Raw genomic sequence first — 18373 nt, 5'->3', positions numbered from 1 at the left:
TTCTGGCAAAATACCTGAACAGCAACATGAACCACCAGTGCTGTAAACGGACAGCAGAGGGTGCTTTGGATGAAATACTCCATCAAGTGCCATATAATACATTAGATGAATGATTTAAATCATTGCCAAACATATGTTTGTATTCAACTGACTTATTGTTTTCTTTTAAAAATATTCAGGAACCTTGTATGACTTGTATGAATATTATAATTAGAGAGTCAGGTGGACTGAATAAGAGTAGTGTGAATGTGTAGCCCTCTTTTAAAAAGTAAAGTAATATTGCTTATGAAAGTAGGAAATGGGGAGGGCAATATTACTGGGTCCATACAATTAAAATGTACAGTCATCATTTAAAGAAAGCCAACTACTAATTCACAGAAGAGCAAGAATAAGCAAAATACAACCAAACAGTTGGAACTCTGAGGGCAGAAATCTACGTTCTGTTGTGTTTTTGACAGGCCATATCTGATATGTCTGCAGCTTCTCTCTCTCTCTTTATGTGATTTTTAAGGGGACGGAAATATTGTCAGTGTCTTAGAACGTGTCCAACCGCAGCAGTCAAGAACCTGTCACTGAATGCATACTGTCTTTTTATTTAGGAATTAAAGCAGTAATGGTACACATAAAGCGAAAGCAGGACAAAGAGAGGGTAGACAGACCTATGCCTTGATTTTCTTTTGTATCATCAAAATCCCGGATTACCTGTCAGTTTTTATTTGGTGACAGTGACAGTTTGGACACATTTCGAAGGCGTAACGCGCGTTCGTCTCCTCACCCAGCGTGTCAATATTTGCTTGATCTCCCTGGTTCTCAGACAGTAGATAAACGGGTTGATCAGTGGAGGGAAAAAACTGTAGAAGAGGGTGGTGACTATGCGCTTGTCAGGGGTCATCGTCAGGTTAGGAAAGAAACGTGCAGAGTAGACGAAGAAACGCGGTATGTAGTAGATAGAAATGATGCAGCCCTGGGTGGCACAGGTAGAGAATGTCTTCATTCTGCCCTGAGGAGAACAGCGGATTCATGTTAAAGGCAGTTATTGATAATAGGATAAAAAGACAGAATATATGTGTCAATTTTGAACCTCACCTGTCCACCGGACATGCGCAGCACTGAGACGACGATGCAAATGTAGGAGAAGATGATGAAGGCTAAAGGACCATTAAGAATAAACATTGCTACAGCAAAGGCGGTGTTTAATTTTTCCGTGGTGTCCCCGCACACTAGAGCGGTAAGAGAGATGGTGTCGCAGAAGGCTTGTATGATTTGGTTGGGCCCACAAAATGACATCTTAGTGAAGTTGACAGTGCTAATGCCAGTAAATATGTGTGCCACCACCCAGCAGAGGAGCGTGAGGCCTGTCATGGTTGTGTTTGTCATCCACATCGAGTATCTGAGGAGGGAAAGGGGGATATAAAGAGAGGGTAAGAAAAAAGAGAATCATTTGTTTTTGTCATATTCCAGTGCGTAGAGGTTAGACTAATCAAACAGCTTCTTTTCACCTGAGAGGAAAACAGACGGCCAGATATCTGTCCAGGGCCATAGTCATTAAAATCAGGGAGTTCAAGGAGCCAAAATAGTGGATCATGTGCTTTTGAAAGAGGCAAGTGTGAAAGCCAAGACTCCCGTCATTCCACCAGTAGCGAGCGATTAGTTTAGGTAAAGCTACGGTGGTAAAGCCTGGAGGAAGAAGAGAGGAAGCGAAAAGAAAAACCAAGACATGCAGATCACGACAGCCGTTCTGCTTTACTATGAATAACTATTTCATGTAGAACACTACATACCATGCAATTTCAGGATCACATTCATTTTCAAATGTATGATGTCATGTCACACTTGAATGACTGATTCATACTGTTTCTTCAACCTGAAACCCTTCACACCAGTTACTGGAGACAAAATTGGGATGTCCATTGATTTTTACACCAATATGTGGTTCATTCTGGCCTACGTCTTTGAACTTCTTTCACCAGAAACTTGGATTGCACTTCGATTATTGAGATGTTGATTCTTTTCTCTCATATTCCCACTGTTGCCTCTATCATGTTCAAGGTCGACAACAGTAATTTATACAACCAATGAGACCATCAATGTTTGTTTAACTGTTTTAAATATGACTGTTAGGAGTAATATTTTGTTTATTAAAGCAGTAGCTAATACACTAGAACCTGAGAACAGAAGATGTAATTGCAGGTAAATTCAAACAACACCATTATTACCAATGTCTGAGAGGGCCAGGCTGACCATGATGATGTACATGGGCTTCTGGAGGCTGTGCTTCAAAGCAAACAACCCCACCAGCAGAAGGTTGCCCACCACTGTGGTCACATAGAGGAAGAAGAAGTTCCACGCTACCAGGTCAAAATACTTCGGCTGGAGATTTAAGAAGCCAACAATAACAAACTCTGACACCCGTGTGTAGTTCTCATCCACCTGAAACATACTGAAGGCAGAGTTAGGCAGATAGGCGTCAGTACAGCACACATGACTGGGAGGGATGGTATTTGCAGTGTGTCACAGAGTTTGAGATGCATATCAGTGCTTACCTCACCGGACGGCCTTGACAGACTGACCAACACAAGCAGCAGCCTTTTTGTTTTATAGAGATTTTTTGACAGGCAGGAAGCGCTCGGTGTGTTGATACAACTTTGTCCCAGTGGAAGAAAAAAAGAAAAGCGTTCTCAAGTTGTCCATAACAGCTCTACTCTCTCTCTCTTTTTTAATGAATCCCAATGACGTTCTGCAAAACTTAAATAATGACACATCCCTATAAACCATGTAACGTCATGGTAGGCTACAGTAGAAAAATGTAGGCTTGATGAAAATACAGGGTATGCTCTACTTTACCTGCGTTATGTTTAGCCTCTACCCAAAGTAAACATAGGAACATTTTTGGTGCAGGAAAAGTCAGAATGAAATATTGCTGTAATTTAAGTATGAGGAACTCTGTCCAGTAGGCTACATCTGGATCTATATTTGGAACTATAAACAGAGGAGTGCAGCACAAAATACACAGCCTACAGTATAGTGTGGACAAAATATAGGCCTACTCATGACTGTTAACTAAATATATAGATGGTACATTGCAAATATATGTGCCCACTAGTGCTGTTCAAAGAACTGAAGCGGATTATAATGTTAAATATGCTGGTCTAAGTTCAAGTTTAGTGTTCTCATACAGTGTAAAAACATTAGAATATCTTCATACAGTGTTGTGTAATAATAACATGAGCTACAAAATATTATGTTATCGGTCAGGGAACCTTTTATATCATTGGACAGGAGGATAACAGGAAAGTATGGGGACTGAAACACAAAGTTAGGCCTGCTGGGCTGTTAACACTACCAGCAACACTCGAGAACATACTCGGAGACACGAAGGTGAGATTTTTGCTTTCTTTTTAAAATACGGTACGTTTCACTTTGACGAGAGTAAAGGCCACATGTCAAAAGTTTGGAAGTGTTCGAAGATACGCCCCAGATCAGTTGTCGTGTGACGTTCAGTTTAGGATTAAGGTGCCTAACGATCAATAATCTGGAAATTGGATGAATTTCTGGGGTTACAGAAATTTTCATTGGCAGTTTGAGGTTTATAGATGTACATGCCAAAAGCCTGTCAACATTTGATGAATACCAACTCTCTTTTTCTTTCTAAAGTTAATTACAGTCACACGGTGGTCAAGGAGGACAAGGTTTTTCATGTAAATGCTGACCACTGAGCAGTGCCAGTCCTCCCCTTCTTCACATGTTGCCGTGTCTATTGGCCCTTATCCACAATCTCTTACTATCTTATTCCTATTTATTTAGTCTTTCTTTAAGCATGTTATAGCTTACTGTGTCAGTCATTATCAGTTGTGATGTTATTGTTACAGTATAATACTCGGGCTATGCATCTTCTATAGTAGATCTATCATAATCTATAGATCATCTATCAAAAGAGCAGATTCAGAAAATGAGTTTATTTGTTCACAAATTAAAGAAAACATTCGACGAAAATGATTTCCCCAAAAGGACGTTAACATTGTATCAATAAATAATAAATAAATACAAATTATTTTCTCTATTTTCACTTCAGACTGAACCACGCTGATAAAGAAAGTGCAGCTCAATCAAAGGCCAGAAATGTCAGAGTCAGAACACATAGTGGTGGGAATTGTTGTATGTCTTTCAAAACTAAAAAAAAAGACGAGCAAAGACAAAGAGTACTTGAACAACAATAAGCTGCATCATTTGTGGGATAAATATTTGTGTCTCTGTCTGTATTTGGGGGCCGAACACTCTCAGGATCAATTAGTCAGTTTGGTCACAACATGTTTAAGCAAGACTGTTGTCCTCTGGGAAACAGGAGCAGAACAACAGTTCAGGCCTCTCGTGAGGGCAAATGAGAAGCTACAGTGGCGTTGTGCTGCGATTCCCCGGAGTCGCCCTGCTAGAGAGTTGACAGTTTGTAGTTGAGGAAAGTCTAAAGTATGTTTTACAAGTGCTGAAATGAATAGTTGATTAATTGGTTGAGTGACAGAAAATGTTGTTTTAAGTCATTTCTAAAATAAAAATGATAAGATTTTGTGAAGAGTGTGCATTTGCAACATCTTGTAGAAGAAATAGTCAATTGATTTGTTGAACTAATTAATTGAAAGATAAATTGATAAATAATAAATCATTAGTTGTAGCCCTACTGCATCTGTGGTTGATTCCCTCAAGAGGCAAATTTGCAAGCTTTTTTTGTATGTTTTTTGCAGAATTGGAAATAGTGTAATGAGCCGTTCCCTGCAGGCCTGAGGCAGAGCATGCGTCCCGTCATTTTGCCCTCTTAGTGCCTTCTGTTATGTCATTTCAGAGGATTTTTCTCTCCTTGGGACATTCTAAACAGCTGTAATATACCCAGGGAGCTAATTTCATTTATTTGGCGACAATACCTTAATAGTGAATCCCTTCGGATAATACTCCATGTAATAGTTTGACTTCAGATCTCTCGTGGCCCTGGAGCTTTAATAGTCTCTGGAGTAGATTCTAATATTATTTTAGACACAGCACACTGAGCCAGAAGAAATTAATAAAATTCTGAATGTAAGTATTCGGGAATTTAGAATGGACTTCCTCCAAGGCAGGAGTTAGGGTTTAGTCCATCTCCATATTGCTTTAACCTTACTGAACACTTACAGAACTGAGTGCAGTTCTATTGCGTATAAAGATCTTATGTAAAATGTTAAAACACACTTTAGGGATAAACAACTGTACTTTACATTTATTTATTTTTGCCACTTGGCGTTTGATTTATTTATCCTTCAAAATAAATATACAACTTAAAATGTATTGTTTTCATAGACTATCACAAATGATACAGAACATTTTTCAACCCTATGTAAGTCAGTCTACCGACGCACTTGGTTTAATTGGGTCTCTCGTGAGACCAACTATTGTTCATCTTGAAATTTAGTTGGAAAACAAAGTCCAAGTAATGATGCAATAGTGTATGACAACTAAGCAAGGCCATACAGTAAGATGAAAATTAAGTTTTATGTATGCATGTGCACTAAATTCAAGGGACATTTTGAGAAATAGACCCTCATGTCTGTGCAATATATGTGAAGCGAGAGTCAGCAGGTGGTTAACTTTCTTTAACCTGTTATGTTCAAAATTATTTCTCAAACAAAAGGCAATAGAGGCCCAATCCGCACCACACGACAGACTGGTGTATCTGCCCCATGGTCCGGAGGAGGTCTGATTATCTCCGGGGATTCACAGTTCCTTTGTCCCTCCAAAGTCTCTGAAATGTCTCATATTACACATTCCTCAGCCCATCGATCAGCTCAATGATTGGCTGAAACCTTTGGACTTCAGTCGGCCACTTCCTTGACCAAGTCCTCCTCCCTTCTTGAAGTCTGTGCTCAGAAACCTTTCAGCAACATCCCCCTCTCTCTGATTTGCATTACTTTATGGCGGTGTCATAAATTCTCTGGTTTCTCTCACAGTGCACAGTACATTCAGTAACTCTCCTTTTAGTTTAAACCTTCCACAAGTAAACATATTGTATCATATAATATCCATCGTTGAGCGCTTTTGAACATACTAATGCTTTTAAACTTAAATTCCTCACAAACCGCACCTTTAAAGCTCGCTCATTAACATAGTGATAGTTATGTCACGCTTGTTTAATTCTTACAAAAATGGATTAATTAAGGAATGGAGAAACTTCATTTAATGGTTTTACAGGATGTTTCGTGCTGGAACTGTTTGTTGTTCAGAAAGTCAAATGAAGTGTATTTTTCTAAATTTGAATTGTCTCAGGTGGCGATGCACTTTATTACAATAATCTATTTTTGGTATTTGTAGAAGATGAGAATGTGGATTCTTATGTCAATTGAATTTTTTACTCAATGCTAGTCAATGCGAATCCCTCCTTTACACAATCTATACAACCCCAGTTCATGGACCAAATTCAGTTGTGACACCTGGGGAATAGAATAAATGTACATTTTGTGACTTCTTCTTAGTAAGCGTTTACTCCATTGGTGAAGATTTAATGCAGAGCGGTTCTCCTATGATTCAGATTTGATCACAAACAAGTAATACAGTAGTTTTAGTAAAACTAAAATGAATTCTGTGCTTGTTGTTAAAATAATCCAGGCCACAGAAAGTTTGTAACGTCATGAGGCAGTGCAGTTCTTGCTGTCTACAAACTTACCCCCCCACCCTCCCTTGACTGTACCGCGCAGTTCGGGACAAACTGTTTACCTAACTCTTCTGGATATGTCATCATCCTGCAAGAGCAGTGTCAACTAACAACTCATTAACAGCCTCATTAGACAGAGTTGTTCCAGCTTTCAGCAAGGGAGTAAAGCACAGTTCAGTTGTGAAACTTCTTACTCAGGAGGACTGCAGGAATCAAACAATCAGAAATGAAAGTATGAAAATATGATAACGATTTTTCATTCTGGCTTCATGGACATACTGTATCATGTAATAAACAGTCTGCTTCCCGCTGGCATTGACCGTATTCTGAAATAGACTTGCACATCAAAAGTAGGTTCTGAGCAGGAAGTTATCTTTTTGGTTAGTACCCAAAGGTCATGACTACAACTGAGGTAACATCGGATGAATCCAAACAAGTGTTGGCTAACATTTTACCATGATGGTCCAGTACAGCATCCTTATGGCTTTAGACACCACCTGTGAATCCCATGCTCCCTATTGAGCTCATCCATGAACAAGATTTTGAGATACTCTGTCACTTTGGGCAGAAACACTTCATATGGTACTTTTCTGAGTAGTCCTAGTGACCTAGGACTTTCTTTTAAAAGCAGCAACGTTGTGTTCTGGCCTCCTTGCAAGCGAAATGAATCGCGTGGAATGGCCGAGTTTTCTTTTAAAAACAGCCAAGCTATGTTTCTGTGCCTCCTTACACCGACGTGAGTCAGACGGGAAGGGCCAAGAGCTAGAATAATAAATAATAATGCATTTTATTTGTAACGCACTTTTCATTATAAAAGAGCCAGTACATAGTAAAAAAAAAACATAGTAAAAAAACATAATTAAAACATAGTTAAAACAAACTATAAGAGAAGAACTAGTAGGCATAAAAAAACACTGAATGAACAGAAACACAAAAGAAATAACGGACAGTGATTTAGGTCAGAAACGCCTTCCTAAATAGAAAGGTTTTTAGGCCAGTTTTAAAAGAGACCAGTGTCTTTGTTGCCCTTAGGTGGTCAGGGAGACTGTTCCATAGGCGTGGAGCTGCTGAGCCAAAGGCTCGGTCGCCCATGGTGCGGAGCTTGGTGTTGGGGACCCGGAGGAGATAGTTGTTTGATAATCTGAGGGTGCGGGTGGAGTTTTGGGGAGTGATGAGTTCTTGTAGGTAGGGAGGTGCGTGTCCATTTATGCATTTATGTGTGAGTAGTAGGACTTTGTAGTCAATCCGGAATGAGACAGGGAGCCAGTGTAGTGAGTGCAGAATGGGTGTTATGTGCTCATACTTCCGGACTCTCATCAGGATCCTGGCAGCGCTGTTTTGAATGTATTGGAGCTTCTGGATGTTCTTGGCAGTGATCCCAGTGAAGAGTGAGTTACAGTAGTCCAGTCTTGAGGAGATAAAGGCGTGGACGAGCTTCTCTGCATCTGACAGGGTTAAAGTGGGGCGGAGTTTGGAGATGTTTTTGAGATGATAAAACGAGGTTTTGCACAGGTGTTTTATATGGTCATTAAAGGTCAGGTGTGGGTCAAACCTAACTCCCAGATTAGTGACTGTGGAGGAGAGTGGGATGACCTGACCGTCGAAGGTGAGATGAGTTATGGAGGATGACTGAACCTGGTGTGGAGTGCCAACAAGGAGGGCTTTGGTTTTGCTACTGTTTAACTGGAGAAAGTTGTTGCTCATCCACGCCTTTATCTCCCCAAGACAGGCAGTGAGACATGACATGGCTGCAGAGGGGCTTGGGGCAGCTTTGATGTAGAGCTGTGTATCGTCGGCATAACAGTGGAAAGACATCCTATGTCTGCTGATGACACGACCGAGGGGGAGCATGTAAATAATGAAGAGGATGGGGCCGAGGACCGACCCTTGCGGAACACCACAGGAGACAGGGAGCAGTCTGGACTTGCATCTTCCCAGTGAGACATATTCAGTTCTGCCTGAAAGGTAGGACTGAATCAGCAGGTCATCAGCAGGTCATCAGCAGGTCATTCGTCACCCTGAGCAAAGCTGTTTCAGTGCTGTGGGCTGAACGAAATCCTGACAAGTTGTTGTGTTTGAGGTGGTCCTGAAGTTGAGAAGCAACTACCTTCTCTAAAACATTGGACAAGAAGGCGAGGTTGGAGATAGGCCTGTAGTTGGCTAGAACCTACTAAGAGAGTTTTGTAGTTTCAGGGAAAAGCAGGGCTGTGGTGCAGGGCTGCACCACAGGGGGTCCTGGGGTGTCTGTGGCTATTTGTCCAATGGGATCGCAGTGCTGGCTTTTGGTCAGCCAAAACTCAGAATTCACACGTAGGTGTAAAATTGTTTCTTGGGGGGGTTTGGTGTTTTATCAACCCAGAGCAGTCCTTTGGCTGAACAAGCAGGCCTAAGTCAGATCCCTTTGTTACAGAGCACATGGTGACCACAAGCACATGGTCAGATCCCAACACCGCACAAAGTTAAAACCTCCCGCTCCCATGCAATTTTTATTCTAAAGCAGAGCGCTACACACACTCACACACTCACACACTCACACACTCACATACACAGCCCCACATCAATGTAACATTTCATCTCACAGGAAATAGTCAACAACTCTTTCAAAACACTGTCATTCTTAAAGCACCATACTAATAAAATGGGGTATCGTACCATTCATGAAGGCAGGCTATTGCAGTACCTTTTTTTATTATTGGTATACTGTGCAACACAAGCCAGAGGTATAAGTCAAATCAGTAGAAATCTGTTCCAGTTACAGCCAGCTCATGCGCAGGTTAGCTGAGAAGCATGCTAAGTGTTTACATGAGTGCGATAAGTATATCAGACTGAAAAGGAGTTTGTCTGATGCTGAGTGGCTGATGGACACATGGGATCAGACTTTGACCTTATTTGATGTGAAGTCAGAGGAGGATTTGTCAGCCACTCTTCTCAAAACATTTAAAGCTGGACAGAGCTTCATCATCACACACAGAACAATAGATCAGTGAGAACTGACACGCCCAAGAGGACGCTTATACATCAACAACTGCACTGTGGACAGAAAAGGCTTGACAAGTTTTACAATGAACTTATTCAACTCAGCTCTCGGGAAAAACATCACTTTTGTGCGTCCTGAATACTTCATAGTACGTGGATTTATTGGCATACCTCATATCAAGTATTATTATGTCTTTCTATTTTTTGTTTACATTGTTTCAGTGCTTGGAAACACAGCTGTGATGGCCGTAATATACTTGGATCATAATCTGAGAACTCCAAAATATATTGCAGTTTTTCATCTCGCATTTGTGGACCTGTTTGGTAGCTCTGCTCTGATGCCGAAAGTTCTTGACATCTTTCTGTTTAACCATCGCTACGTTCCCTACAACGACTGCTTGACATTCCTCTTTTTCTGCTACACCTACCTTTCCATGCAGGTTCTTAATCTGGTTGCACTCTCCTATGACAGACTAATAGCCATCATCTACCCTCTGCACTATCAAGTGAAGGTGACCCACAGGTTCATGCTGTCTTTGATTGCCTCTTTCTGGGTCTTTGTTGTTACTGTTATTCTTATTGCAGTTGGCCTTCTCACGAGACTTTCCTTCTGTAAGTCTGTGGTTATCAACAGCTATTTCTGTGACCATGGCCAGATATACAGGCTGGCCTGCAATGACTACACACCCAGCTATGTCTTTGGTGTTTTGTTAATAGCTCTAATTATTTGGTTTCCACTGGCATTTATCGTGTTAAGTTATTTATGTATTGGTTATGCTTTGTCTAAAGTGGCCACAGCTCAGGAAAGATACAGGGCCTTTAAAACCTGCACAGCTCACCTTTCATTAGTGGCAATCTATTTCCTCCCAATATTAATCACATTTACGCTGATGGAAAATATACATCCCAATGCCAGGATCATAAACCTGTCTCTGACCTCTGTTTTTCCTCCCATGCTGAACCCAATCATTTATGTTCTGCAGACACAAGAAATCAAAGTATCAGTGAAAAAAATATTAAACATCAGAAAGCAATCGAAAATTAAAGTGAAGAAAGTTATAAAATGACCACCTGTGTTTATATTTTGGGCCTTGTGTTTAGGATTGCCATCCTGTACATTATAGTTTTAAAATAATATAATACTTTAAAATGTATTAAGCAGGAGCTATTGTAAATATTTCAACACTAAATTCAGCTTGGATTTATTCTGAATTAATTATATTGTTATGCTGATCTACTATTTTGAGACTAAGTTACATGTTTTAAGTGACTTTAATAACCACCTGTCCATGGCTGCTTTGTGGCCATTTGTTGTGTCTGTATATTTAACTGTTAAATTGTTTGTTGTATTGTCTGTTCACTTGTTAATGTTTCTACTTTGTTATATTATGTGTAGAAGCCCTCGAAAACATGATGACCCATCTCAAGGGGCTTATCTTAATATCCTAAATAACTAAATTAGCATTTTTAATTTGTGCTGATGTGCTTGTATGATGCAAAGATAAGAAGTTATTGTGATCTAAGTTTGTGTCTCTGCACATGTTCACCGTACATTAGAACATTTATATAGTTTTTATTTTCATTTTTTTGTGCAAAATTTAGAAAATACAAAGAAGCAGATTTTTCATAAAATATATTATAATTAAAGATTCATTGCAATCAAATGTTGGGATATTTTTCTGCTTCTTTATTGACATGGATATCTCATAATTATAAAGCACCGAGACGCACCTCGTTTTCTTGCCTGCTTCTGTTTTCTGAACCACTGTACTGTGTTTTTTAACCCTACTTTACATTAAACCTCTCCAACCATTCAGGGACGTACAGACTTTCATTAAAGAACTTTATTGTGAAGCACCCACAGAAAGCGTAGATTCTTTGGAGCTGAATGTCTGAATTTCAAAATAATCAAAGATGAACAATGCAAATGTACCCAAATGTTTTGACATATTTATCCAGAGGGAGGTTCTCATCAAGAGACGAAGTCCGGTTCAGGCTACTGAAACCAATTGTGAGGCTCTGTGTCTTTTTAGCATGTCGTTGCAGCATGCCTTGATGCACATTATTTGGGTTGACCTGGGAGGCAGTTATAAAGCAACCAGATTATTATGAAGCGCTTTTGTTGTAGCTTTTATAAGTTGATGTGTTACATGCATATAAGTAAAATAGGAAAAGAACGGACATTCACATTTAAATCAACACTGCAGGATTGTTAGAGCGCCGGCCATTTTTTTGTGTGCTGTCGCCATTGTGACCTTTGTAGCGAGCTGACTTCCTGAGACTAAATCGGCTTAAGTCAAGTCACACAGACGACACGCGAGGTGAGGTTTGATAGTAACGACTAGAACTAGCTGTGGAATATTTATGTTACGAAGCGTAGAAAGCCAGAGTAAATGAGTCACAACTTAATGCTTCATCCACACACTCTTGTGACAGCGCAGGAAAGCAGATTGTTAGCGCCAGATGAATGACGACTTTGTTAGGCTTATTTTCTGTAACTAGTGTAGCATTAAACCATGGCATAATTAAAATGCTAGCTAGCTAACTAGCGGACAGCTGGCTAGTAATAAGGCCTCTGCTGGCGCATCAGTAATTTATGAGGCAGAGAGTGGTAATGCAGCACGGGACACGACGAGATCCTTTCAAAACCAAATCCCACAAAATGATAATAAATTCAGATGAAGTTCTGTGAGAAGTTGATGAGGGTTCAGCCGCTAAAATCAAGAAGACACCACAGTGACTGCAGTAAGCATTGTGTTGTGTCGAAGTGGTGTTTGTGAAGAGAATGTCACTCTCGCCTCCGGACTGCATTTCCATTTGGTCCATTTCATGTCACTGAGAAACATGGTAAAATGATATTTTACTCTTTGGTGGCCAATCGTACCATTCATGAAGGCAGGCTAATGCAGTACCTATTTTTTATTGGTATACTGTGCAACACTAGCCAGAGGTATAAGTTACATCAGTAGAAATCTGTTCCAGTTACAGCCAGCTCATGCGCAGGTTAGCTGAGAAGCATGCTAAGTGTTTACATGAGTGCGATAAGTATATCAGACTGAAAAGGAGTTTGTCTGATGCTGAGTGGCTGATGGACACATGGGATCAGACTTTGACCTTATTTGATGTGAAGTCAGAGGAGGATTTGTCAGCCACTCTTGTCAAAACATTTAAAGCTGGACAGAGCTTCATCATCACACACAGAACAATAGATCAGTGAGAACTGACACGCCCAAGAGGACGCTTATACATCAACCACTGCACTGTGGACAGAAAAGGCTTGACAAGTTTTACAATGAACTTATTCAACTCAGCTCTCGGGAAAAACATCACTTTTGTGCGTCCTGAATACTTCATAGTACGTGGATTTATTGGCATACCTCATATCAAGTATTATTATGTCTTTCTATTTTTTGTTTACATTGTTTCAGTGCTTGGAAACACAGCTGTGATGGCCGTAATATACTTGGATCATAATCTGAGAACTCCGAAATATATTGCAGTTTTTAATTTAGCATTTGTGGACCTGTTTGGTAGCTCTGCTCTGATGCCGAAAGTTCTTGACATCTTTCTGTTTAACCATCGCTACGTTCCGTACAACGACTGCTTGACATTCTGTTTTTTCTGCTACACCTGCCTTTCCATGCAGGTTCTTAATCTGGTTGCACTCTCCTATGACAGACTAATAGCCATCATCTACCCTCTGCACTATCAAGTGAAGGTGACCCACAGGTTCATGCTGTCTTTGATTGCCTCTTTCTGGGTCTTTGTTGTTACTGTTATTCTTATTGCAGTTGGCCTTCTCACGAGACTTTCCTTCTGTAAGTCTGTGGTTATCAACAGCTATTTCTGTGACCATGGCCAGATATACAGGCTGGCCTGCAATGACTACACACCCAGCTATGTCTTTGGTGTTTTGTTAATAGCTCTAATTCTTTGGTTTCCACTGGCATTTATCGTGTTAAGTTATTTATGTATTGGTTATGCTTTGTCTAAAGTGGCCACAGCTCAGGAAAGATACAGGGCCTTTAAAACCTGCACAGCTCATCTTTCATTAGTGGCAATCTATTTCCTCCCAATATTAATCACATTTACGCTGATGGAAAATATACATCCAAATGCCAGGATCATAAACCTGTCTCTGACCTCTGTTTTTCCTCCCATGCTGAACCCAATCATTTATGTTCTGCAGACACAAGAAATCAAAGTATCAGTGAAAAAGTTATTAAGAATCAGAGGGAAATCTAAAATAACAACGAATAAATTAATCATGATGTGACGAATTGTCTATGCTGTACACCAGGGGTCGGGAACCTTTTTGACTCAGAGAGCCATGAAAGCAAAATATTTGGAAATTTATTTCAGTGAGAGCCATATAATATATTTTAAGACTGAATTCAACTAAATGTGAGTATAATAAGCCTCTGAATTTATTGTTTTTAATAATGTTGTTGTAATACTCACAATAAATGCGACTTCTGCGACTTCTGCCGCTTTACATTCGACCGTTTCATCGATGCAATTTTGTCATTGCAAATTAAGCACACCGCAGAACCTGCTCTCTCCACAAAGGCAAATTCTTCAGTCCATTCGTCCTGAAATGTACGATACTCCTCATCCTTTTTTCTTTTCGCCATCTTCTTCGTCGAAGGGTTAGCTTTGAGCTAACGACCGAGAACACTGAGTCAAAAGGGGGCGTTTACCTGTTTACCCAGCAACGGCCAACGTCAGCTATTATCATCCAATAAAAATAATGGACAATTGCTCCTGCAGCCAACTGCAGCCCTGAACAGGACATGAGCAGTGGAAAATCGATGGATGGATTAAAACAAGTGATAATATTTTATGTTTTATCTGAAAAGCCGAAATCTGCGAGCCAGATGCAATCATCAAAAGAGCCACACCTGGCTCGCGAGCCATAGGTTCCCGACCCCTGCTGTACACCATCTCTTTGGGTGTTTTATTTGCTATAAATTTGCCTTTGTAATTAGTAGGATTGTCTTTTCTAACATCATTTAAGTTGAGTATTAATTTATTTTTGGCATTATTTGCAATATAGTAAAATGGCTTGTTGTAAATAATAGATTTATTTTGTAATGTCACCCAAATGTCAAAAAAAGTTCATGTATTAGTTAAGAATAACTAAAAAATAAAAAAGGACCATACAATATAATAACTTCCATACTTCTTTTACAGAGTCTTGTTGTGATCGTTGCTAGAGGGTGACCTTGCAGTTGTTTTTTTAAAATAGTTTTTATGTTACTCTGCTGATTATTTGGAGTATGTGACGCAAGACACATTTTCGTGTGTGAACCGACAGCAAAATTTCATCTTATCTTCTCTGAAAGAACTGATTTACAGTAATATTGTCGTTTGATTGTGTCAGAACTGCAAGAACAAGTGAAGTTGCTGATAATGTATTTCTTACTTTTTCTATAAAGTGCTTACAAAAACCCAACGTGGCAAATATACAAATGTATTTTCCTATTCCTTAGGAACATTTCAAAGAAAGTATAAATGTCTTTTTTTGTGCTTTTTTTGGTAAACTAACGTGACAAAATAAACAACTGACATATGAACATATTGACAGACACAATCGACAGGCATGTAGACAATAATATGAAGCAGTTACAATGATGTATGTATGTGATGATATGATAATCCGGGAATAGAGATTTGATTAGATGATGTAGTGTATGTGTGGGTAATGTGTGTGTGCATGTTTGGATGTTTTTTAGGAGAAGCAGTGATATGTATCCGCATTCAGTGAACCTGGACAGGCTGGTATGTGGGAACAGGAGTAGGCTATGGGATGTGTGGTGGAGAGAAAGAACAAGACATGTTCTTAATTTTATGGAGAGAATAAATATATGATATAACAGCAAAATCATAAGAATCAAAAAACACAGGACATGATGTTTGTCTGTCCTTTGTGCCAAGGTGGTGAGCACTTCCAGGAAATTAACCTTGTTTTGAGTGGTTGACGATCTACAAGTGGGGATTTTCCAGCTTGTGTGGGGTGTATCTTGGTTTGGTTTAGGTTGTAGAATTTTGGGACAGTTGGGCCCAGAACACATCATCAGTAATGTTCCCTTGTGTCATTGAGTGTTTCGGCCTTTCAACACTATACACCCTCCCCAAGGGCGGCCAGCTGCAGGATGATCAGCCCTCAGCTTGTGTGCCGTGCCCAACTGTCTCAAACTTGACAACATTGAGAATGGTAGACGGTTGAATGGTTAACAGGTGGGGATTCTCAAGTGGGTTATGCTGATCTATTTGGAGCCCAGCATGGGTCATTCCGCTTGATCCAAATTCACTGGCTGCTTCTTTCAGCCGCCTCTGAGACTGCCTTGATGGTCTGCCGCAGAGCCTGACCGTGGCTTCCCAGCTCTTTCAGCAGTCTGATGGTCGAAGAAGCCACAAATCCTCTGCATCCCCCACTTCCACTGGACAGTTTTTTGTGTTCCAGCCACGCTGCTTTGCTTCTGCTGCAAGCTCTGCATAGCGTAGCTTCTTACGTTCATAGGCCTCTTCAAACGCGTTCTCCCATGGGACTGTGAGCTCTATGATGTACACCAGGGGTGCCCAATACGTCGATCGCGATCGACCAGTCAATCGTGGAGGTAGTGCGGGTAGATCACATGCCATTCAAAAAAAATTAGATGTCCGCATGGCATTTGCCACTTGATTTTCTAACACACGGGTCACCACATATGCGCGGTCAACCGCGCGAGCTACTGCAAAACTCCGGCGAGCTAATTAGTTAGCCTTCCAATTTATTTCTACTAAAGAAGCTAAAGCTGTAGCGCCATGATTTGGGAAACTTCCAAAACCTCGCGTCAGAACTGGAGACTCAACGGAAGGCGTGTGCGTAACTTGACAGTGCAGATTGACAAGTGTCTGTCAGAGTTTGACAAACGCTTTCGAGACTTTGCTTTACTCGAGCCAGTTGCTACACTTATGTGCTGCACATTTCGGGAAGATATTGAGGTTGATTTACTCGCATCAAAAATTGCAACGCTCTTTCACCTGAACTCGTCTGGAGTGGAGGATGAGATTTTGACACTGCAAGCTGACATTCAACTGAAGTCCAGGGCTCATGGACAGTTTTCTCAGAGGAAAAGTACCCAAACATGAGGAAATGTGATACCTTTTTGACTGCATTATTCGGCTCTACTCATTTATGTGAGTCAGCCTTTCCCCACATGAAGAACATTAAGTCCATACACCTTTCCACCATGACTGATGATCATTTGAAGTCTGCATGAGGCGGGCTACCAGCAGCTACTGTCCGGACTATGCAACTCTGGCCAATCCCATTCAGTGCAAGTCATCAGAGTAAGGTAATGACCAAAAATGTACAGAATTCTATTGTGCCATAAGGGTTCATGCAGTTATGCAAGGTACGCCAACATATATTGTAAATATAAAGTATACTATATATATATAAATAGATATTCAGCATTTTTAATGTAGGTAGATCATTTTGACTTGGTCATTTTAAAAGTAGCTCGCAAGCCGAAAAAGTGTGGGCACCCCTGATGTACACAGTCTTCAGTGAAGGGGACCAGAGTAGCAGGTCTGGCCTGAGGTTGGTGGCAGCAATCTCTGGAGGAAAGATCAATTGCTGGCCGATGTCGACCAGCATCTTCCAGTCACGGGCCATGATTAATTGTCCCGTTTCTCGCTTGGTGGAAGGATGTTTGGGAGCTTTTTGTCCTTCTCGGACAAATGCTGTTGCCTTCAGGGGATTGGCTACTCTCGGGGGTAAGGAGTTGGTTGCACACCGCTTGATGTCAATCGCTGATGCCAGGCTTTTGAGGACCTGGTTGTGCCGCCAGGTATATCTGCCTTGCGTGAGGCTGGTCTTGCAGCTTCCCATGATGTGTTTGAGATTCACTGGAGTTGGGCAGAGGGCACAGGTTGGGTCTTCGCCATACCACTGATGGAGATTCTTTGGTGATGGAAGCGCGTCATAAGTAGCTCTGATGATAAAGCTAATTTTTTTCCTTCCATTTCCCATAGTTCCCTCCAGCTGATCTTTCTCCTCTCCACACCTTCCCACCGCGTCCATTGTCCCTGTTTCACGAGAGAGACAGCCTTCGCACTTCCTCCTGTCGGCGCACCTCCTCGACCACCAATTTTCTCCGTTCTGATGTTGTGGCCTTTTGCCAAGTTGGTTCACTTGCCGTCAGGCCGAGACCTCCTCTTCCCTGCTGAACTTGCCCCACGATGTCTTTGTGCCTCAGGGTTGATGTTACTTGCTGCACAGCATTGGATGGTTTCCACTTCCGCCCAGTTGCTAGGGGCAGTGCAGCATTACTGATAATCTTGTCTCTGGAATCCCTCAGCGTCATCTGCAGTCTGACTTTAGAACACTTGTATTCTTCCGTCAAGCTAGTGAGAGGTAGTTCCAGGACCCCTTTGCCATAGAGGCTGATGTTAGTTAGACATCGTGGGACACCGAGCCACTTTTTCACATACGAGGTGATGGTTCGCTCCATCTTCTCCACAGTTGTTATCGGGACCTCATAGACAGTGAGTGGCCACATTGTCCGAGGGAGGAGTCCAAATTGTAGGCACCAGAGCTTCAGTTTTCCAGGCAATGCGGTCTTGTTGATGTTCTCCAGGTTGTTGATAATTCCTTGCCTTAGTTGTTGCACCTGCTCTTTGTCCTTGAGGCTTGCATTGTACCATCTGCCCAGGCTTTTGACAGGCTGCTCAGATACT

General features: G+C 41.0%; 3 protein-coding genes across 3 annotated transcripts; 2 read left to right on the top strand and 1 right to left on the bottom strand.

Moving 5' to 3' along the window:
- Positions 1–712: 712 nt before the first annotated feature.
- Positions 713–8485, bottom strand: LOC142959934 (olfactory receptor 2A12-like). The gene is given in 7 exon segments (XM_076101453.1): positions 713–1000; positions 1087–1390; positions 1500–1677; positions 2217–2440; positions 2544–2572; positions 2574–2643; positions 8223–8485. Coding segments are annotated over 7 exon segments (1356 nt in total).
- A 1247-nt stretch (positions 8486–9732) lies between these two features.
- Positions 9733–10713, top strand: LOC142960156 (olfactory receptor 1E16-like). Its single transcript, XM_076101808.1, has one exon. It carries the CDS (start codon positions 9733–9735, stop codon positions 10711–10713), a length of 981 nt encoding a protein of 326 aa, XP_075957923.1.
- Positions 10714–12938: 2225 nt separating this feature from the next.
- LOC142959933 (olfactory receptor 1E16-like) lies at positions 12939–16676 on the top strand. Its single transcript, XM_076101452.1, has 2 exons — positions 12939–13856; positions 16626–16676. Exons 1-2 carry the CDS (start codon positions 12939–12941, stop codon positions 16674–16676), a joined length of 969 nt encoding a protein of 322 aa, XP_075957567.1.
- The last annotated feature ends 1697 nt before the right edge of the window (positions 16677–18373 follow it).

The sequence above is a fragment of the Anarhichas minor genome, unplaced genomic scaffold (genome assembly GCF_050575085.1).
Source record: "Anarhichas minor isolate MPS153535 unplaced genomic scaffold, ASM5057508v1 ptg000027l, whole genome shotgun sequence".
Taxonomy (NCBI): Eukaryota; Metazoa; Chordata; class Actinopteri; order Perciformes; family Anarhichadidae; genus Anarhichas; species Anarhichas minor.
The sequence above is the reverse complement of the archived record's forward strand: the minus strand, read 5'-3'. Positions and strand labels throughout refer to the sequence as shown.